Source organism: Xyrauchen texanus, chromosome 23, assembly GCF_025860055.1.
Source record: "Xyrauchen texanus isolate HMW12.3.18 chromosome 23, RBS_HiC_50CHRs, whole genome shotgun sequence".
NCBI classification, from domain to species: domain Eukaryota; kingdom Metazoa; phylum Chordata; class Actinopteri; order Cypriniformes; family Catostomidae; genus Xyrauchen; species Xyrauchen texanus.
In genome coordinates this window covers 40,453,712-40,478,098 of record NC_068298.1, presented here as the reverse complement: position 1 = coordinate 40,478,098, position 24,387 = coordinate 40,453,712, and the positions used below count along the sequence as shown (strand labels likewise).

The 24,387-nt window shown below is 38.4% G+C and overlaps 1 protein-coding gene across 1 annotated transcript in view; it reads left to right on the top strand.

Moving 5' to 3' along the window:
• pigg (phosphatidylinositol glycan anchor biosynthesis class G) overlaps positions 1-24,387 on the top strand; it is a 222,565-nt gene that overhangs the window by 49,010 nt on the left and 149,168 nt on the right. The window contains exon 5 of the mRNA XM_052154365.1: positions 21,955-22,093. Coding sequence (XP_052010325.1) covers positions 21,955-22,093 — 139 coding nt within the window. The remainder of the gene's footprint in view (positions 1-21,954; positions 22,094-24,387) is intronic.

Below are 24,387 nucleotides of genomic sequence, written 5' to 3'. Positions count from 1 at the left end.
TAGGGGTGTAACGGTTCTCGGTAAGCGGCTTGCACAGAGCTGCAGATGAGCCGAAACTGCACACACTCACTTTCATTTTTAAATAGGCACTCAGTGATGATTCAGACAGGCATAAAACAATAGTTAAACTGATTGGGGTGTTCATGGCCAATTATATGTTTCCCTACTCCACTGACGAAGATGTGTGATTTCCGCATATAATTAAAACACTCCAGCCACATCACAACATCCCTCGTCGTATCCATTGTAATAGCAAAGTTCCTTCTATAGTGATGTACAACTTCTGAATATTGAATATATGTGCAGTAGAGTTTTAAATGCATTTTGTTGATCTATATTTTATATATACAGTACATGGTATATATTTAACTAAAAAAAAAAAAAAAGAGCAGAAGAACTATCAAAATAAAATGAAAATGTAATATTAATTAAATATTTTACACTTGATGTAATTTAACAAAATTTACAAGCTTGTTAGAGCGTTCAACTTATAAAGTGCTGCACTTGCGTTGGGCACAAGTCCTGTAGAGCACGCACATAAATTACACAGTCAAATCTGAAATAATTATTTTGAAGTTACTGTGTTTTTAAAAAATGCATGTTGTTGTCACAATGCTATTTAAGGACTACAACTACCATCAGCATGTGAACTACGTGCTTTATGAAATGGTTGACTCTTGTTGTCCTTATTTAGCGATGGGTTAGCATAATACATTTTTATAATACACAACAGCTTCAAAATCTGTGTGTAATTTATTTTCTAGAACAAATCATGAGTCTCCAAGGAATTTTCTCCACAGATCTTATTTTACCAGTAATTTGAACATCCCTATTCTAAAAATAACATACGACATTCCCAAAGGAACCCACAATCAATTAACCTTCCGGGTTTGGAAGGTCTGGAACAACATGAGGGTGAATACATTTTGACAGAATTTTCATTTTTGTTTGAATTACCCCTTTAATAGTGAAGGTCTTGTTACCTAGGTTACCTGATATAGTGATTGGGCCTTTGCTTTACACCTGAGGATGGTTGGAATCGGTTGCCATGTTTTCAAATTGGACTTCCTGTTTTCCACACCAGCGATGGCAATAATTGGGTGCCATGTACATTTTCAAGGTTCCTTTGTGCTTGACAGCTGAAATTTCTGAGGGTGTTTTTTAATAATGGTGTCTTGTTCATCTCTGAAGCTCAACTATGCTGTGGAATGATGTCTGGGATTAAAGTTTCCTTCTAGCGGGTTTTCTTTCCTAGAACTTGAGTTTTCTGTAATGTAGTTTAACAGGAAATTGGTTTCTCCCGCAGATCTGTCTGAATTATGGACTGTGTGGGAATGTTTGAGTAATGTTTGTGTGTAACGGAGGAGAGAGAATGCGAGTTAGGGGATAAGGAACTCCAGAGGCAGGAAATGAGTGTGTGAGATGAATTTGGGTGTCAAATGTTTGAGGGATTTCCTGGAGCGCTGTATCGAGTCGGATATGTTGTACTGCTGCTGGGTGAAGTTATAATAAGAATAATCGATATGAGAGAGCACACACTTTGAGCACTCTTGCAATACCTGTCTTCCTCTCTTTAACTCTAAAACACACATTGTAGGTCTCTCTCCCTGAGATCAGCTCCAGTCAGTATCTTCTTCAATCCTTTTATTAGCCTGTGTGTTTTCTTTTTGATCTCCACACAAGACAGCGGCCGTTTCTCATGTGCAACAGAAGCAGAGTAACTGACTGTGAGAAGTTTGTTTGAAACGGTGTCTTCTTCCAAATGTGGTAGCCCTGAAGGCAGTTACTATCCTGTCAGGAATTACACTGTGTGGCTGTTATAGCATGTGTGCGTTAAAGGAATGGATCATTCAAAAATGTAAACCGTTACTCACATTCCAGACTTGTATGCATTAGAGGTTGACTGATGGTGGATTTTGCTGATACCGATAACTAAGGTGGTGGAAAAGGCTGATAAAGGATTCATTGTCAGATTGTTTTTTTTATTTTATTTTTTTTTTTTATCAATTTATAGAAAGATTAAAAAAAAAGTTTTAGTCTTTCCTTACTATGAAGGGCACATACATTGATGCTACAAGAGTTCAAAATGAATACAGTCCCAAAATTAAGATGTGGTGTACAATGTGGGACTTTTAACTATAAACAAGCCAAAATCAGAGATTTTTATTTTGAAGTGACAGAAACTTGGCTTCGTTACAATGCTCTTTATGTAAGCATTTACCAAATTAAGCTTTAATAGTAAATATATTTACCAAGACATCAACCAGGAAGTTAAAGCTCAGTCGCAAATGGGTCTTCCGAATGGACAATGACCCCAAGCATACCTCCAAAGTTGTGGCAAAATGGTTTAAGGACAACAAAGTCAAGGTAATGGAGTGGCCATCACAAAGTCCTGACCTCAATCTGATAGAAAATGTGTGGGCAGAACTGAAAAAGCATGTGTGTGCAAGGAGATCTACAAATCTGACTCAGTTACACCAGTTCTGTCTGGAGGAAATAATGTCATAGAGAAATACTGAAGTATTAGTTACTTTTTAGAAGTTATGCTCTTGTGAATTCCTAACATTTAGATAGTTTAGGAAATGGCATATTCGCATTGCAAGTTACACATTCTAACAAGCACATAATTTAGTTCAAGTTCACCTATTCATTGGCTTCATTGTCTGCACAGATATTACTTGGCATTTAAGTATGTTTTGGATATAGCTGATTAATAACACATATTTAGGATGTATTTAAGTGAGGTAATTAAGCCGTAGAAAGTTCATTGTACAGGTGTCAACTCATTCAGCTCACACAGATTATATTATCACTCACCTCTTTCACTGTGCAAAAGAGCGAACATTCTGCCCTCCTCCTTTTGTGTTCAACCGAAGAACCAAATGACACCGAAAAACTAATCCGCATCAGTGAGACTGTCACCAATGTAACAGCAGTGATTTTGGCAATGTTTTGTGTTCTATTATATATCCTTTGATATGTTCTTGCTCTTTATGGAGTAGAGCCTCTGGAGGTCTCTAAGAACCCCTCGATTGTCACAAGCATCATTTCAGTATTCTCAAAAAAAGAGGACTTTCCAATACAGAGCTGTTATGTTTTTGGACAGGTTTAACCCATGTTCATCCCTTGACTTCCTGTGTATTGTGTGTTATGGTGATGTTTTGTTTTCTTCTTTTTTCCCCTCATTTTTCATTTGTGGCTGAGCTATATCATTTCTCTGTCCTTCTTAACTCTCTGTTTGTGTTCTTTTTCATATCTTTTCATTACGATGTGCCAGTGTTTCCTTGATTTCTTTTTTTTTTCTTCTTCTTTTTAAATTATTTTTTTTTTTTTTTAAGTAGGGCACCAAACAATGCAGGCCCAAACTGTATCCTAAACAAAAGTGCACTATAACAATACTATTTTTGTGACACACTTTTTTAAATAAATAAGTGTGTGTGTGTGTGTGTGTGTGTGTGTGTCCCAGGAGTTTATTATTAGTGGTGCTTGCTTTAAAGGTGTTATTTGTTACTGCTGTTCTGACCTTTTGTTTTTGCTAAATTAATTATTCTTCCTTCATTCATATTTTGGCATCTAACTTGTCCCACACGTTTGTTGTACATCCATGAATGAGACGTCAAATCAACCAGCTTGTTAAGAACAATTCTGCTGTGACTTTTATAAGCCATCAGGCGAATGATGTCCGCTGGGCTAAAAAACGAGCGAAAAATACCCTATAAACTTAACATTGGTAAGGGATCAGTGGGATCATATCTTCAGATGAGAATGTCATAGAGACTTGGTGGTCGGCTCATTCGACTTGGGTTGGCATACAGCATAAACAAAATAATAACAAAAATGATAAAGTTAGCTTTAAAATTAGTCTTAGCAAGACAAAGAATAAATGTACAAAAATGTCATTTCCATCAGCGTCATTTCCAGAACGGAGTTCCATTAAACATAATACCAAACTTGAGATGTGCTGGGAATAACACTGATGGGAATTTTCAGAAACAAAAATGACAGTTGAAGCTATCATTTAAAAAAAATATATAATTATTTATTAAATGATCATTTATTTCAACAAAACTCATTGCAGGGGTCCTGGGTAACTCAGCGAGTACTGACGCTGACTATCACCCCTGAAGTCGTGAGTTTGAATCCAGGGTGTGCTGAGTGACTCCAGCCAGGACTCCTAAGAAACCAGATTGTCCCGTTTGTTAGGGAGGGTAGAGTGACATGGGCTAAACTCCTCGTGGTGGCGATTAGTGGTAATGGCCATGCAAGGTGCTAGCCTGCCATTGGGAGCAACTTGGGGTTCAGTGTCTTGCCCAAGAATACTTCGGCATGTGGAGTCGTGTGGGCCGGGAATCAAACCACCAACCCTGCGGTATGCAGCCAACCCGCTCTACCACCTGAGCCACAGCCGCCCCTGTAATTAGTGGTTCTCGCTCTCAATGGGGCATGTGGGGTGAGTTGTGCATGGATAAAGGGGATAAGGATTTGGTTTGATTTACAGTACTAAATTCACAATTCTATACGCAGAAAATTTGAACAAATCCGGAATCATGAAGTTATATTTGATTTGTATTATTATTATTATTATTATTATTATTATTACTTTCAGGTCAAATGCAAAACATTTTCTTTCCTTGTACAACTTAACAAAAAGTAGCTACTGTTCATTAAAGGGACAAAAATTCAGCCCAGCAGAGGGCAATGGTGACACCAGAATAGAAACATTAATATTAATTCAGCTGAAAAATACAGAATTATAACTGATGCAGTATATAATCACTGATGCATACATTTTATATATTTGAAATGAATATTGTAGGTTTTAAAATATTATTTTCACTGATTACGTTTCTAAAACTTTCTTTTAAAAAATATGTGTATGCTTAAAATAATTTCTGCCATAGCTTAGCATTATTAAGCATTATATTCTGCATTATATACACAGTTGTATATAGTACATCTAGCCTTTTTCACATGAATCGGAAACTACTTCCACTACAGCTTTGTGGCCATTACTTTTGTAAACATTTTCCTCGAATAATGCTTCTTGCCTCTTCTGTATGGTCTGTTATCCAACGAGTCGTAATATTATGTACACAGAAATTATTTATCCTCTTTTCCCAACTGATTCGGCCACTCAGGCTAAACTCTTGAGTCTATGTGCTCAAATGAAGCGCTGGTGTGGTTTCTTGAGAATCCTGAAGTCACCGTATTATGAGAAATTAATTTAAAAAAGCTTGATATACTCCCAGGACAGACGCAAAAATACAAATATAATTCACTATATCTCATTGAACCTCGTATTAAACTCCCAAACATGTTAAATGCTGTATAAATGTATAAATAATCAAGCTAATGAACCAAAGTCATCCTGTCAAATTGTAGAGAATTAGAATGAAATCACAACTATTGCTGGACTTAAAATATACAAGAACTAAATCAATGTTGAACATTGTATCTCGAAAGTGAAGGGGTGCCAACATTGTTAAGCTCCAAAAAGCAGCATAAAAGTAATACATACAACTCCAGTGGTTTAATCCATGACTTCAGAATTGATATGACAGGTGTGTGTGAGAAACAGATCAATATTCAAGTCCATTTTTGCTATAAATTATTTTCTCTGCCCAGTAGGTGGTGATATGCATGAAGAATGTGAATCACCAAAAACACAAGAAGAAAGTGAAAATGAGAGTGGAGATTGATTAGGGAGGATAATTTATAAATATTAATCTGTTACTCACCACATCTATCATATCGCTTCTGAAGACATGGATTAAACCACTGGAGGCACGTGGAGTAGACTACTTTCATGCTGATTTATGTGATTTGTGGAGCTTCAGTATTTTAGCACTGATTCACTTTCATTGTACGGACCAAAAGAGCTGACACTTAATTAGTGTTCTGCAGAAGAAAGAAAGTCATGCACATCCGGGGTGACATGAGGGTGTGTAAATGATGAGAGAATTTTCATTTGTGTGAATTATTCCTTTTTAAGCATGAAGTAGCCCCTGTACCAAACAGCTTTTTCCATGCCTGCTCGACCTCCTCTATTGTGCAGGACAAGACGTGCCAAGTGATCCTGCTTATATTATAACAGAACATGTTTTATGCACAACAATAACGCTCTGTCAGCATAAAGGGAAAATTAGACCCTACACATAAACTGATTTTAATATAATTTTTTCATACATTATGATTTATAATGGTGATCAGTGTATTGAAAATAACTTTTTAATCTTCATTTCTGTTATCATGTAAACCTATTATTTTTTGGAATTAGATTCATGTAGTGGTTATTATAGATAAGTGATGTATTTTAAAAGTTGGCATACAGTGTACATTATAATGGGGCACAAGTTTTGCAACTCCATACTCAATACTCACTACTCACTTTTAAATGAGCTACTCTTTTACTCTTATTTGAGTAGTTTTTAGGACAGCTACTTTTACTCTACTAGCACTATATTTTTTGGGAAGCAACAGCACTTCTACTTGAGTATGATTTTTCAGTACTCGTTCCAACCGGGGCCCCGGAGCACCTTAATACGGCCCCGGACACAGCAAACGGTCCACATTAGACTGTGTGCTTATTACGATCTTCTTTGAAGTGTTTATAAAGTGCTCTCATGCGCTGGGCATCTTGGGTCATGTTTTTCCACTTCAACTGGTCTCAAACAAGTCTCTTCATGCAACACATTTTCACTGGGCTGTAAAGTGTCTTTACTGATGGAGCTTCTCCGTGCTCGCCACAAATATCATATAATCAATTATTAAATTTGTTGCCGATAATTATCGATTTTATTGATTAGTTGTTGCAGCCCTAGTTTGTTCATGAATAGGACTTTACTGGTTGCACTATATGTATTTATATATTTTTTGTGTACAAAAAGGACAATGTTATAGACAGATTTGTTTGTATATTTATTTATTTACCATTGTATTATTTTGTGGATTTTTTCTTTGTTTTTTAAAAAATATATATTTTAATATTTTATTTCTGAGTGAGCGAGTGTTTCATTTTGCCCATTCTTTATCTCTCTTCACATTCATTTCAAACTACAAGCTCTCACTAAGATGAAACATCACGTCTTTTACGGTGGTGCTGTTGAACATTATTGCAGGAAACACTTCAGCAAGCTCCCGTATTGGCAGTGGTTCGCTCTAGTTTGGTGCGGTTCATTCCATTATACTACATCATTCTCTCTTTCTCTCCCCTGATATATTCCCTCGCTCGTCAGACAGCCTCAGAGATGAACTCATTGAGTCATTTCTCTCCTATAACAGAACAATCTCTCAATCTCTTTGTGTCCATGCACCAAATCCCTTCAATGATGCTAGTGATTTCAGCCTTGGCACAAAAGAAGAGCTCATCTACAGTCTCTGGCCTTCACTCTGTCCTGCTTCTCTCCGGGGCCATAAGCGGACACAGGACCCCAAATGAGCTGTTCGGGAGTTTGGATTATAGCCTGTTATGCACTCAAACTAATGCATGTTGTGTAAATGACAACACTTTTGAGAATCTGAATATAATCGTATGCTTTAATTTCCTGTCCTTCTTTTCCCGTCCGATATCCCTTCTGTGAAGAGGAGATTTGAGGCTGTAAATTGGGCCATGCTTTTATAAATTCACCCACACTGATTTACTTGTGTCTACACGGCATAATTTTATGCAAATCTCTTATTTGCCTTTATTTGAGGTTTTTGAAGTATCCAGAGATGAAGTGCTCATGTTTCCTGTTTGATGATTTCAGTGTGAGTGGGGGATAGATTAAGTTGAAGCCTGAACCCAGCCCATACCAAAGACCATGTGGCATGTTACGTCCCGTACATGTGTCTGTGTTTTGGTTTGTTGTTGTGTTGGGCTCTCTCTCTTTCTCTCTCACTTGCCATTGGATCATCAAACCGCCAATCCGCCGTCACCCCGCTTGTTTAAAACCCCATCCAAAACGCAATGTCGACAGTCTGTTGTTGGCTCCGCTTTGGACCATGCCATTGTTCTTTATCTGCTCTTGTTAAAATGTTAAATGTTCTCTGTGTATCGTTGTGCTGTCCTGTTGGTCCTGCATTTTGTCACTTGTTGTTATTTTTAATTTATCGTTCCATAACTGTGAGTACCACCCCTTTTAAGTTTTGTGTTTGTGTTAGGCAGAGTAGATTAGTAAGCAAGGGCGTATCCTGGAAATTGCATTTGGGTGGGCGTCAATGAAATATATACATTTTTTTTTACCATATTTTCCTTAACAGCAGAGATGCAGTGCATTCAAATAGTTCTCTCAGAAATCAGAATTTAAGCAGTTTTTAACTATTTCATGAATATATATTTGAAGTCAAGGAATAATCTCTAATATCCTGGGTGGGCCCGGGTGTAATTTGGGGGGGCCCGGCCCACCCTTGGCTACGCCGCTGTTAGTAAGGTTGTCTTGACGCTGAAGAATGATTTATTGTTTCACATTTTCTTTAGTTAATCATTCTAGAAGGATTGGGGTAAAGTTAGCGGGTGGTTTTGTTCTTTGATTTGGCCCCACTCATGTCCCTTTTCCCCCTTTGTCTATCGGTACTGTGAATATTGTAAATACTCCATATTTTCGCCTGTTGCACATTGCTCTCCATTTACTGCATCTAGCTCTTGCATAAAAATAAACCACTTTGTTTGGGATTGTAGCTCTGTTGTAGTAGTGTCTGTATCCAGTATCCACGACAATAATTCATTCTTAATTTTACACCCTTTATACCCCTAGCCATATTGGGAGTCATTACAGGCACAACCATTTTTCTCTCTTCATCTTTTAGTACATCAACTTTAAAGCAATGCTACTACAGTCCATTGAGATGGACATTTTTGGCCATTGTATTGGATCTAGGGTTGACAGCTTGCCCGATTTAGCCCTGTATTTTGGCCGAAATGAAGACATCCTTTACCGGACACTTATTGTCCCTCATTTTTGATCAAGAGGGCAAACTTTTCAATATGGCATTAAAGGGATATTTCATCCAAAAATGAAAATGATCTCATTATTTACTCGCCCTCATGCCATCCCAAATGTGTACGACTGACTTTCTTCTGCAGACCACAAATGAAGATTTTTAGTAGAGGTGCACCGATTGCAATTTTCTTGGCCGATTCCGATTTGTTTAATTTTTTGTAAGTTTGACCTGCCAATTCAGATTTTTGCCAATTCAGATTTTCTTTCTAAGAACTATAATTGACAGCATATACAAACAAATGTCTACTTTTCTTCAATGCAAAATTTTATTTTCATAATAAAAGAAATTAATAAACATTGCAATTGTGGATCTGGAGAAGGCGTATGACCGGGTCCCCCGGGAGATACTGTGGGAGGTGCTGCGGGAGTATGGTGTGGGGGAGTCCCTTCTTAGGGCCATCCAATCCCTGTACGTCCAAAGCGAGAGCTGTGTCCGGGTCCTCGGCATGAAGTCGAGTTCGTTCCATGTGGGGGTTGGTCTCTGCCAGGGCTGTGCTTTGTCACCAATCCTGTTTGTGATATTCATGGACAGGATATCGAGGCGTAGTCGGGGTGGGGAAGGTGTGCGGTTCGGTTGGCTGGGGATCTCATTGCTGCCTTTTGCAGATGATGTAGTCTTCATATCATTATCGGTCCATGACCTTCAGCTCTCACTGGATCGCTTGGCAGTCAAGTGTGAAGCGGCTGGGATGAGGATTAGCACCTCTAAATCTGAGGCCATAGTTCTCAGCAGGAAACCGATGGAGTGCGTACTCTGGGTAGGGAAGGAGGTATTGCCTCAAGTGAAGGAGTTCAAGTACTTTGGGGTCTTGTTCACGAGTGAGGGGACAGTGGAGCACGAGGTTGGCCGGAGAATCGGGGCAGCGGGGGGCGGTATTGCACTCGCTCTATCACACCATTGTCACAAAAAGAGAGCTGAGCCGGAAGGCAAAGCTCTCGATCTACCGGTAAATTTTTGTTCCTACCCTCACCTATGGTCATGAAGGCTGGGTCAAGACCGAAAGAACTAGGTTGCGAGTACAAACGGCCAAAATGGACTTCCTCAGAAAGGTGGAGGGCTTCTCCCTTAGAGATAGGGTGAGGAGCTCAGTCATCCGTGAGGAGCTCGGAGTAGAGCCGCTGCTCCTTTGCATCGAAAGTAGTCAGTTGAGGTGGTTTGGGCATCTGGTAAGGATGCCCCCCTGGGCGCCTCCCTAGGAAGGTGTTTCAGGCACGTCCAGCTGGGAGGAGGCCTCAGGGAAGACCCAGCACTAGGTGGAGAGATTACAATTTGTTGCTTTATATAACAAAACAGATGTCATTTTCCACTAGGTTTATAAATGGACCTTTTTCCACTTTTTTAAGCTGCGTTCACACTGCCAGCGACAAAACGACCTCATCTCATTCATATTCAATGAGAGCTGGTGACTTCTGGCAACACGAGCGATGACGACTGTTGGCGAACGGATGTGGGCGTGTCCAGCGATGCAACAAAGTTGAGAAATGTTTAACTTTATGCAAATGAAGAGCGACTGTCAGGAGCGACAGCCAATACATGAGAAGATGGTAGAGCTCAAGTGATCCTAATATTTTAATAATAATAATAATTTTAAATAATTTATGACCTAACCACCATTCAATGGCGACATGCAGTGACAAAGTAGCTGGCAGTGTGAACACAGCTTTACTCGTCTCACAAAAGTCCAAAGATTACAAGCCTATGAACAAAACTGAAGAGTGCAATACACTCACCATTAACATTAAGCTTACGTTAGATGTCCAAATATCAGTTGTAAAACTGATTGCTGCTTCGGGAACGGCTTGTAACAGGCTGCGTGTGTGACATGACAAGATTAAACAACTCGGGCAATGTGACATCGGAAAAGTACCGCCTTTTCGGGATTGTGTATTTTGGGCTGAGGAAATGTATCAGATTTCTGAAGCCTCTGTCCTTAACTATGGAAAAAGGCTGGTCATCCAGGGCCATGAATACCATAATTTTCCTCGTAATTGCTTTGTTCTTTTCGCTGCTCACACCAAGGAAAGATAGGAGAGGCTTTTCCTTTTTTAGCTTCTTCAAACTGGGCATGTTCAGCTGGGTGATGGTGTTTTAAGTGTCTAATTAGGTTTGTTGTTCCAAACGTTTTTGTGGTGGTTCCCCCACGGTTTACTTTAGATCTACAATTCTTACAAATTGCGAACTTTCTGTCTTCACTCACAGTTACACCAGTTTTTTTTTTAATGGAACCGGACACACCATGCTTGAATATGAGGAAGTGTGAATGAGATTTGAGAGACTCTCTCTGTTCCTCATACAATGCTGTCATATGGCTTGGGAAGACTTGAAAATATGGCTGAATTCATTACAAAAACATATTAAAAATGTACCTTGAAAGCTCCTGTTCACTCTATGCTTCTATTTTGTGTTCAACTGGAAGAAAGAAAGTCATATGGGTTTGAAACACATGGGCCCGGTTTTTCAAAAGTAATCCACTAGGATTTTGGATAACGGATTGGATCAAATCTTGAAAATGGGTTTTTCAAAAGAAAAAACGGATTACATAATCGGATTAGATCACGTAATCCAATCTTGGTTTTGATCCGGATCAAACCTTTAGTTTGGGTTTTTCAGAACTTTTTTGTAGGATTTGGATCACTTTGATCCAAAAAATCTGGATTAAACTGATCCCATCAGAAGGGTGGATTCAGCGTGGATTTCATGCCCAAAATGTAATGAAAACTTTAAAAATGTATCAAATAATACTATATTTGGATCATGCAGTATCTTACAAGATATCCTATTTATTCATAAGGTTTTAATTTTATTTGTTCATCCGTCAGGCTACAGTGATTAGGTAGGCTTTAACGTATTCAGCCTTTCAGTATAGGCCTACAGCAAAATAGAAAGAGTTTGGCCTCATAAAATAATCCCCCAAACAGCTGTCAAAATTGACCAAAAACAATACATTTTATTCTGTCACTAATTGATATATATATTCATCACAATCGAAAATATTTTTGTTTTTAGAATATTTATTAGTGATGCATGCAATGATTACAGAATAACCAAAAAAAATGCAAAGAATGGCAATCACTGATTTTTGAAATCCAAATCAGAAATAGTGTCTAACTATTGCGTCCCTTGTTGCACGTCCTGTTTGCTCGTTCTGGCAGAATGCAGGAGGTTGGTTAGGCTCTCCAAGGGGCTCAGGTGCATCATTGTCAGCACAGAGAGGGACATTGCGCTTAGTAGCGATGTTGTGCAGGACAATACAGGCAAGGGTTATGTTGCATGCTTTCTGTGGTTCCGCTCTCAGGTAGTTAAGGCATGCAAAGCGCCTCTTAAGAACTCCATTTAAATGCTCAATTGCACATCTTGCTCTGCAATGAGCAGTGTTGAAGTGTGCCTGCGCCGGTGTATTTGCTGTTAGAAAAGGAGTCATCAGCCATGGTAGGAGTGGGTAGGCACTGTCTCCTAATATTATGCCATCCGGTCGGTTGGTTTGGAGGTCTCTATATAGAGCGCTCTCCCTCAGGATGCGTGCATCATGGACAGACCCAGGCCACTTGACAACGCAGTTGGTGATGATGAGGTCAGCATCACACACAAGTTGGACATTGATGCTGTGCCTCCCCTTTCTGTTTATAAACTCCCATTCATTCTCACGAGGTGCTTGTATATGCACATGTGTGCAGTCGATTGCTCCAATAGTATTAGGCATATTCCCCAAAAGAAAAAAGCTGCGCTTGGCCTGGGCAATCTGGTTGTCCTTTGGAAAAGAAACAAATTCATTGACCAGGCTGGCCAGTGCGATTGACACATCTCTCACCACATCACACACAGCTGATTTCACCACTCCCATATAGTCACCAACAACTTGATAGAAAGTCCCACATGCATAAAATCGGAGAGCAATGAGGATCTGGTCTTCCACAGACAGACCATGACTCCTTTGGGTTCTGTGTTGACGTTTTGGCCTGAGAAGGTTCACAAGGTACTCTATATCAGCCTTCCCAAAGCGAAACCGGACATACTGCTTCTCAGTGGTGTATTGCTCCAGTGGCTTGGTACGTTCAACATACACCCTTTGACGGTATCCTCTCCTGGCAAAGTGGTGGTGGCGGTGGACAACACCTGCCATTTCACTGTCTCTCCTTGAATCCTCTGAGAAAGGCTGATTTATATGGCTGTGTAGTTGGTCTTTTCAAACACACCTATTACAACTGATAATTGAGGCAATTGGACCCAAGGCCTATAATTGATGAACAATGTTCACTATAGTAAAGCAACGGAACCATGGACTTAAGAAGCTGTAACTTCACTGCTGCTGAAACCAATGCACTACTAGAGGGTGTTCGGTGCCATTACGGAACAATAGTGGGAAGTTTTAATTCTGCTAAGGATACCAACAAAAAGAAAAATGATGTTTGGATTTTAATCACAGAAAATGTGAATGCCATAGGGTCTGGCCAGAGGAGGACCACAGACCAAATCAAATTGCGGTGGAAGAATCTTAAGGCCAGGGCAACAAAGGACCATGCTGAAGCCAAAAACCCACAAACAGGCAACAAGCCATTTAAGAGGGGAGATTACACAGATGTGGTCCTCGACATCATTGGAGGTGAGAAGTCACAAGCTCTCCATGGTATTCAAGGTGTTGTAGGGGATGGCGAGCCTTGGATTGAGGAGGAGGAGGAGAATCTGCCAGTTCCTCCTGAGGCTGATCCAGAGAGCGCATTTATATTGAATCTCAGCTCTGTTCCTGTGGAAGAAGCTGGATCCTCATTGGTTGAGCCAGTGGTAGTTGCCACAGGATCTCAGAGGAAAGGCTTGAAGCGCCCTTCATCAAACAAAGATGATGATTACAAGGCACTTCTGCAAAAAGAGACTGAAAGGGCAGAAGCACAGCTTCGTCTGGCAGAGGAACAACTGACTCTGACCAAACTGCAGCAAACCAAGGCCAGACTTGAGATCCGCCTCCTAAAGGCTACGCTCAGACAAGCTGGTCTCTCCACATCAGATGAGGAAGTCTGAAATTATTGTGGAGTATTTGACATTAAGTCTTTTTTTAATTCAATACATCTATATTTGAAACTTGTTATAAATATCCTCAATGTACAGTGTTTTTGTTGTAGGTCTCAGATGAGCGGACTGCTGGAAGAGGATGGGGTGGGGTTTTTCTTGTTTTTAGTTTTTTTTAAATGTGTGTGTTTTCATTTCAAATAAAAATAAACTTATATTGACCCCACACTGGCTATTCTACTTGTTGCTTTTACATATCTATAGTTCTACATTGTGATTTCCTATCCTGTTTGAGCACTGGTTATCCAGATTTGGTGATCCTGAAAAGTTCCTATTCGGATCAGATTGATCCAATCCGATGTTGCTTTGAAAAACTGGCTCAAAAGTAAGCTGGATTACGTGATCACGGATCGCAAAAAAAAGGATTACTAAATCCGGATCAATTTTATCCGGATTAAACCTTTTGAAAAACCGGGCCCTGAGGATGAGGAAATGGTGATAGAATCTAACCAGCTTGGCTTCCATCACATCTCTTCTCCAATGAAAAAGCACAGTATTAAAGTATCTCGTGAGGAAACTGCTAACCGATTTCCTGAATATTTCAACAATGAATCTGGAACGTTCCACACTGGTGCTTTGAGGAGAATCACTTTGAATGTGTAAGTGGCAAAACAATGATCAAACCTCGATTGAAGTCTCTGGGTTTGTTTTTTATGCCTCTGAAATCCCCTCACAGATTTACAGCTTATATTCTTTTATACACGTTTCCTCTATATTTCTCTCTCACTCTCTTGTTCTCTATTTTTTCTTTTCTGTGTCATTACAATGTACTTTTCTGGAATTCATAACTTTTGTAAAGAAGTGATTTGAAAGGCTAATGTGGCCTCTAACATGATTTCATGTGAACATGAAACATTACAGAGACGCTATTCTTCAAGGTTTCTTTGAAAGGTGCCCGCAGATATGTGAAGGTGGCAGGTGGCATATTAAAAAAAAATATGTCGAACTTTTTTTCCAGTTTATTCTTTTTTTCCTGCTGTTCTCTCCTCTTGTCTTAAAGCAAATCGCTCTTTCCTGAAGTCAGAAATCACTTTAGCGCTTTCACATAATGGCCAATTCCTGCTTTACCACTGCGCTCCATTCAACCACATCTGTGTCCGAGCAGCCAATAAAACACCAAGATAAATTCACATACATCTCAGAACACACTCGTTGCCTGCTCGCAATAAAGTCAGAAACTTTTTATAGGAATTCCCAATGGCTGTTTGATGTTAGTATTTTTGATCTCTTTGATAGAATTTTCTTTCGAGTTTTGTTTTACTTTAAGCGTTCTAGCACTGACTGATGGGGAAAGCTTTCGTTTTCGAATATATTTTCTATGGTAACAGCAAACATCCAGGGAAACACAGTAAATTACTTTTTAAAGGAAATAGAAAGTAAAAAAAAAAAAATGTATGTTGTTACTTCATGTTAGTTTGCTGTAGTTTCTTTCTTAACCCCCATTCCTCTCAGCAGAGAGTCTGTAACCTCAGTATGTCAGAGTGATATGAACTCTCGTTTACAGCCAGAGACTCATCCATCTCCATTACCGTAGTGCAGTCTGATACCAGCCTTATTTCAGGCGCACAGCGGGAAACAGAGGCTACATCTACATTAATCCGGATACATTTGAAAACGGCGTTTTCGTTTCAAAACGCTCTCAGTGATATTTTAAGCCAATGAAATTCTGGATGCATAGGAAAGATTTTACTATGAATCTCTTCTTCTAGAATTGTTGTTGCATTGTAAATGTCACTTCATGGCCATTAAGTCACCATGAAACACTACTGAATGTATCTAGCTACTATAGTGTCATGCCAAAGGTCTACTCAGTTTTACACCTAAACTTATATATTTTCTTTTATATCTAAAATGATGTACAGTGGGGTCCGAAAGTCTGTTTTTGTAATTAATTCTAATTTTAACCCTTTTAAATTCTGTTTGGGTCAAAAAGACCCAGTAGATTACAGGGGGTATACAGCACACCTCCCTTTTGATTATAAACATGAACATTGTCGTATGCTTGTTTTTCATACCGAACACAAGCTTTATAAAAGCATTTCATCTGGAAAGAGTGCTACCTACATTATTAAACAGTAATTTTACAGTAAACTCATTATTTTGAATAAATAAAAGATCATTAGAATAATTATTGGATGTGGAGGGGGTGTCCTGGATGACTGTATCTGTTTAAATGTCTCACTTTTTGGTTTAACGACAGTATGCACTTGAGATGGCATGAACAAAAACTGATGATCATGTTTTCCATTATGATTTAACAATTTTACGAAGAGCGTCTTGTGTGCTTTAATGGAAGCAAAGAAATGTCCAGCCCGGTCTCATGAATGCTACGTGACCATGGCAAGAGATTTGAAAAACATTTTCAACATGAAAACATGCTTCATGATAGGTTTGTGTGCAGTTTCCCAGTGAAATATCCAGCGGGGGGCACAAAAAGTGAGGTTAAAATCAGGCAAAATTGATATGGTGAATGTTAGATAGAGGTTTAAATGAGCAAAACATACCTGCCTAAACTAAACAACAAATTAACTGATGGTGTCCTCCCTGTCCCAGAGTCCAAAGTCCAACACTATCCAGTGAGCTACCACACAAGTTAATCAAGTTAATAGATCTGCAAATAGTGTATTTTGACAATAGCCTGTAGAAAAAAAAAAAATAATAATAATGTATTAATTAATTTTATTATTTATTTGTTTATTTTTATTTCTCCAGCAGGGCAGGGCTCAAAACATATCAGTTTTTAGAATATTTTTTTTTTCTGTATAAATGTCTGGAGCACGTAACCCACAAAAACCCAGCAGAGCAGATTTGCAGCATTTGTTAGAAGCAATTCAATAATATTATTTAATATTTTATTCTTCATTTCATATTTTATCCCTAAATATCAACTAAAGAATTGTTTTCTAAGCATAGACAAAAGCATAGACAAAAAAAATAAAAAATTCATATACTTTTGTGTTGAACTGAGTTGTGAATTCAAAACTTTGTCTAAAAATAAATAAATACATTATTAATTAATTAATTAATTATGATTATTTTGCAACCTTAAAGGGGTCATGACATGGTTTTTTTTATTGTATTATTATGTTCCTTTAGGTGCAATTATAGTATTAATATATTTTTTTTTAAGAAAAACTTTTAAAATCTAGTGATTTATGACCTTTTCCCACCCTGTTTCTCATCCTCTGATTCAAACAGTCTGTTTTGGGGGCGTTTTCCATTTAAGACTTCAGTGTTAACGCCCACTGTTATGATTGGCTAACGTCAGTGCCTATGTATCAATTATTGACGCCCCAGCCAGAACAATATGCAAGTAAACTAAGTAAAAACACTGTGATTATTCATAATGAATGAAATTGCGCTTTAAAAAGTAGTTTAAAGTTTAAAATAGATTACTTACAGTTTGCGTCGTCGTTGTTCCCAGAATAGTCGGCACGGACTTATCTTTGAGCAACAGTTTTCTGGCAAAGCCAGCATCATATTGAGATTTGTTCTCAAAACAGTCATCCTTAAAATGTACAGAACAAACGCTTAAGTTAACACTGCCGTGACTGGAACGTCCGCAAAAAATAAACTGCATCCATTTTTCCCTGACGTCTGGATCTTTCGGCAGCTTATTCAGAGGTTTTGTTTGACCACAGCCAGGAACAGCACATCTGTGTGGCATCGTAATTTTCCTGTGCACAAGTAGTCTCTGTCAGAGCTCGCTGTCCATCGACTGAACACTTGTGAGGCGCACGGCGATACGAAATGAGCGTAGTTGTCTTGCGCTTAGAGCGTAGTTATGTTGTGCTGGAGGCGGTCATATGCAAACGCTGGTACGTCACTTCTAACCGTCACGTCACTTCTAACCATGAATCCAGAACGAGCTGTATTTTGAGCTTGATTAAATGATTCGTTTAGAATGGGGAGGACGTCTTAAAATATTAAACTTGCAGGACGTTTTAATGATACAAAGACCTCTTATATACCAAAAGATCAAGGCAAATTTGGTTTCTCATGTCATGACCCCTTTAAATGCCCAGTGTTATATATATATATATATATATATATATATATATATATATATATATATATATATATATATATATATATATATATATATATTTAAAAAAACATGCATAAAAATCATATTTTTTATAACCAGTGGTTCCCTAAAAACATGTTCAAGAAAGAGAAGAAAATATAATTACTATTGTATTGTATCCAAGATATGTAAGCCTTTGGTTGTTATATTCTTGAGCATGCCATGAGTGACAGTTTAGCTGTTTCTTGACAGTGAAGTGTTGGTCAATTGCAAGATTAACATTTCTCTTAGCAGATTTATGGTTTGCTTTTCCAGCAGGCATGGTTTAAATCACATCTGTCAATGCACGCTTTTATTTTTCTATACTGTAATCCACCAATACTTGTGGATAATAGCCTGTGAGTGAGGCAGCGATTTCAAATAGCTTTATTCACAGGGCTAGTCTTTAGCGGACATTAACTGAGGTGGGGAGGAAGGGTATTCATTAGCATAATGTTTAACTGACTCATGAAAATTTGAACAGCCGCAAGCAGAGAAGAGGAGTTGTTGTGAACGTAGCATCATTAGCGTAGTGAGAAGGTTTGGAGCGACAGCCAGGCAGCTGTTAGCATAGCGCTACGAGGCCTCGGGAGTGTGTGAGAGCCGCTGTTTAGTGTGCGTTACTGTGTGTATGGCCTCAGAGAGCCCACTGAGGGAATCAAATGGCCTCGACACACTGGGAGACTCTTTGATGTGAAACAGAGCTGATCGGCCGCACATCCCTCATGGCAGAGAGACAGAGAGAGACTTGTCCCCGCTGCTTAGCGTTAAAATCATTGTGTTTTGCTCCAGTGGAGATGAGAGCAATTCGACTTCTCTCCCACACCCCACTTTCTGTTTTACCTCTTACACGCGCACACACACAAACATGAATACATTCATCATATAGACACATACATCAGATCTGCAAATGTAATCTTGCCAGTTTTTGAGGTCTTCATTTAATGAATAATTTGTGGCATGCCTAAAGTGCATAAATGTGTTAAAATAATATTTTAGTTTCAGTACAAATTAAGCTTAATCGACAGCATTTTTGGTCGGGCTGCAAGATTTAGATAAAAAGTCATATTGCAGTTATTTTGAAAAATATTGTGATTACGTTTTTAACTGTGATGTGATGAACAAAACAATTATTAGTGATTACCTTTGACCAAAATGAATGTTTTTCCCATGCTTTACTGCTGTCACGATCGGCCACCGGAGATCGGGTTCACCTGAGTTCTAATCTCCTCTTTAAACACATACCGGGGCTTGATTAAGGTACAGCTGTTCCTCATTCAACTCCCTCTACATAAGCCACGCGCAGTGGCATTCACATTGCGAAGTCTTGTTTGTTCCGGCTACACTACTGAGCGTTCTAACTACTAAACCTGATTCATTCTCTGCCTGCCGACCTTGCTTACCCCTCTGACTATGATTGACTGCTACCTACCTACCTAAAACTCTTGCCTGCCTCTTCGTATTGCCACTTGCTGCCTGCCCTGACGTTCAGCCTGCCTCACTACGCACTCAGCCTGTCTACGATTGCCCTGCTTACCCACTGCTTGACCATTGCCTGTTTATATCTGTGAGTTCAATAAAGAAACTGCTGACGGATCCCAACTTACCTGAGTCTGTGTTACAACTGCCATAAAGACTTTGTCAAATCTTTGAAGGTGCACTCTTGAGTGCTCTTAAAAATACAAACAAACAAATATTTTTAATAAATAATAATAATAATAATTTAAAAAAAAAAACACTGTCTCCGTCATTTTCACATTACCATTATGTAACTGTTTTCATCAACTTAATGATAGGGTCTCAGCCCACTGTTCCTCATCATCATTTTTTGGGAACCCAGGCAACATGAATATTATACAATTTTAATATTATATTTATTATTATTATTATACAGTAATAATATATTTCTGTTATACAATTCTTAGATGGGGCATTATTTTGCAGTCCAGTTAAACCAAGGAATTCTAAACTGTCAAGCTTTTATTTTGACAGAAAACTGAATGAAGGGTTGCTATGTGTAGCTGACTTCACAACAGCTGTATAATGTGCTCCTCGTTTTAACATCTCCTCCTCTGTCCACAAATACCCAGTGCCAAAGTGTATAATATTTGTATTTTACCTTGTAGCTGACAAACATATTTGGAATTACACAAAATTGAATTAGAGTGAATCAGGAGCACTTTAAATGTGACTTACTCAGTGCATGTAAGCTGACTAAACCAAACTCTGAGAACATCTTTTACTTTAACATGAGATTTAGTTACAGCACATATCATCTTTGAAGTGAGCAGCACAAGCATACTATATATTTAATTGAATCACAGCTGCTGTTTAATAATGAAAGGTCATAACGCATTTTCCATTTTAGTTCTATTAATTATGCTGCCCAAATTTGTGGCATAATGTTGATTACCATAAACAAATTATTTGAACTCGTCCCCCGTAAAATAGCAAAAGTGGCAGTTACAGTGAGGCACTTACAATGGAAGTGAATGGGGGCCAGTCTATAAATATTAAAATGTTTAAGAATTATAGCCACAAGACATGAACAATTTATATGTGTCAATGTGGTTTAGTGTGATAAAATTGCCTGCTAACCTTATCTGTTAAAAGTTAAAGCCAAGGGGCTTTATGATGACATAACACAATGTGATCTGGTAAATGCTGTAAAGATGGTAAATCCCTGATTTTGTCATACTAAAAGCCTGTTAACAGATATAATGTTTACATCCTGTGCAACCTGGCCTCAATCAGAATCATGGTACTACACCTACATTTTTGCTAAATTTTTATTAACATTTTATGTGTCTCGGTTTACGTATCAGCTGATTTCTGGTGAAATGAACACTAGTGGCGCTACAAGGACAATCACTTTTATTCACTTTCACATAAATTGCGAGTAAATCAACAGATTATCAGTCCAGAAACATTTACTTTTCACCCTGTTCCTCACACAATGCTATCTTATGACATCTAAACACTTTCACTGTAGCGCATGACTTGTAAGGAGACACATTTTAATATTTGCATTACATAACCAACTACATTTACAGAGTTGTTTGAGTGTGATCAAATTGAGCAGCAGCTCAACTGAGAGAGTGTTGCACTTGTGATGTAAAGGAGCGGGATACGTGTCCTGAAGAGCATGTGAGTCAACATGTGAGCCGAAAGTGTCGTAGAAGCACCACAAATCAGTGTTTGCTTCAGCAATTGTGTTTTTCATCTCACATTTGCTTTTATGACAGTATCGGTTATGTTTAGGTTTAAGATTTAGGGTAGCGAGGTTAGTTTTGTTGATTTAAAACTTGATGGAGCATTAACGTTAAAACCTCATCTGTCTGGGGGAACATTAAACTCATTTTTTAGGGACACACAGTGGACATTTCACCTATATGTGTAATAAACCTCATAGCATCATTAAAAAATTGCTCCACAGCCACATCATTTCCATGAAGTCAGGCTGGTCTTGTGGCTATACTTTAGAAACAATTGCTGTCTATTGAGTTTAACTTGTTTTGAACTGGGAAAAATCCTTCAAGGTCAGAGTCACTGCAAGTAGATTCAATTGTGCAGTGATTTATCAAGCCTGAATGACATTTCAGAAATAATAACTGCATTAATTAACACAAGTAAAGTACTGTCGACATTTTGGCACATTGGAGAAAGAGAATACATTGATACACCCAAACGTGGCTGAAAATAGTTTATTAAACTAATTAGTGATTTGTTTATTAATATTATTAATAGTAGTAAATTCTTTGAAATTCAGTGGTACGATGGCTTAAATGTGTTGTTTGTAAAATCAGGTGATGTTCTGTATTTAACATGCTATTTGTGTGTTTCAGGAATCTGAAGGAACGTTGCCCAACTTGTTGGTGCTGTGTGGCGATCACGGCATGTCTGAAACCGGCAGTCACGGCGGATCATCAGAACCAGAAATCAACACGCCCCTTGTGCTCATTAGCCCCACCTTCAGGAGGAAAAGTGAGTAGCGTTTCACACAGGTGATGGCATTTCAGACTGGGGGGGGGGGGGTTGACCATTGGATTACCAAGAAATAATCCACAAAATTCATTTTAAAGTGTTCTGAATGAAAAGTTACTTGCATTCAGTTCCTGCTCCAATGTTAAAGGTTTATACCACTCTTTTTAAAGTTCAAAAGAAAAAAATTGCCAGGATATCCTATTGATTTTTCTCTGTTTGAAACTTAAGCTATTTGAAGCTGGGGTTGTATATTTTGATGTCTTCATTTTTATGTATTCTTTTGTCTTACATGTCTTCTGAGTACATTGGCCAGAATCCGTACACAATATTCCACCCACAATTGCAAAGCTGTGTTCAATATCTGAGTTATGACAAATACCCCCATTAAACAAGGGCTCTAATAGTGTTTGGGCTCCTGCAAAGCAACTTTGCAGACAATAAAAGTTTTTGCAAATCAGTCTTCAGAATGTGTGTTGGCGTGACTGAAGTCCAAGTCCATTTTTTCATCTTTATCCTGCTTTAAAACTAATTGACAGTTAACGACCAGCAAATTCACTGATGTGTTTATGTGAATGTATATCTTTGAGAGGTGTGAGAAGCACATCTCTTTTCACCGGGGCTTTAGTGTAACTAGAGCCGATGCAGCATTTAATGATGTTATTTACTCAATGTTGCAAAAGTGTGAGAATTGTGAATCTAGCGCTTGCTGTACACACACACACTACGTCAGTAATGAGCTTTCCAAAATCAAAGATCCGTTTCAGCAAATGAAAAGCAAACAAATGCTCTCAGTAGCGATTGCTTGAACGGACGAACTCACGACACAGAACAATGCTTAAATCAAAAACAGATGTACAGCAAAACAATAAGCATTTTTCAAATCCGCTTTAATGACTGTGCAAGATATTTTTAGATTATGCCAGCTAAACACACATCTGTTTGGGAGATGTTTGAACCATTTAAATAAATTGTGATCTACTGCTCTTTGAACATGACGCATGACAATTTTGGTTGAAATGTATGTTAGTAACCTGCAAACCCTGATGAAACTGCTCCCCAAATAAAGAACCTGCTGTGCACTTTATGTTTATGTTATATAAAATGCTTTATGTAGCATTTTAGTTTTTTATTTTTCCTCCATGAAGTTCTCTAATAAATTTTGTCAATGAATATTGCACCAAAAATAGCTGAATTATAAAGGTGCTCTCAGGGTGAATTCCAAACAGAAGTGAGCATCCCTATGTCCTTCTCCCTCTAAAGGGCAGAGCCCTTGAAGTGGGAACTCTGAAGGGAGCAGGGCACTCGCGTCTCATGTATGGCCGTTTGGAACACCCTTGATGAATGGAGTATTGAAAGACTTTATCTTCGTGTGAAAGGTTACCATGACGATGCAGCGTAGATGTTTTAACAACCGGAATCTCTTATTAATTGCTGATAATTTGTTGTTGCAATAAATATACTTTTTTGTAATATATATATATATATATATATATATATATATATATGTATATATATATATATATGTATATGTGTATTTATTTTATTTTATTTTATTTTCAAATATTGCCTTTTGTGTATTATTTAAAATTGCTTACTGTTGGGGGCCTGGGTCAGCAAGTAAAGACGCTGACTATCACACCTGAAGTCGCAAGTTTGGATCCAGGGCATGCTGAGTGACTCCAGTCAAGCTTCCTAAGCAACCAAATTGTTGGCCCGGTTGCTAGGGAGGGTAAAGTCACATGGGCTAACCTCCTCATGTTTGCTATAATGTGGTTCTCATTCTCGGTGGGGCGCGTGGTGAGTTGTGGGTGGATGCTGCAGAGAATAGCGTGAAGCCTCCACATGCACTATGTCTCTGTAGTAACGCGCTCAACAAGCCACATGATAAGATGCGCGGATTGACGGTCTCAGACGTGGAGGCAACTGCAATTCGTCTTCCGCCACCCGGACTAAGGCGAGTCACCACGCCAACATGAGGACTTGGAGAGCATTGGGAATTGGGCATTCCAAATTGGGGACAAAAAGGGGAGAAAATCCACAAAAAACAAAAAAATATTGCTTACTGTTGCTGTTTTAATAATAATAATAATAATAATAATAGTAGTAAAATGTACATTTGTACATAAATGGATATAAAATGCATGAATTAACTTATTTGGTTCATGAGAGGTCTTAATAAAAAAAATTACGTTTTTCAAGTATCTCTTTGCTTATGTCTGTATACTATTTTATGTATGAGGACGAATGCAAACTGCGGAGTAGAAGTATCCGCTTAGCGCTTGCGTTTGAACATG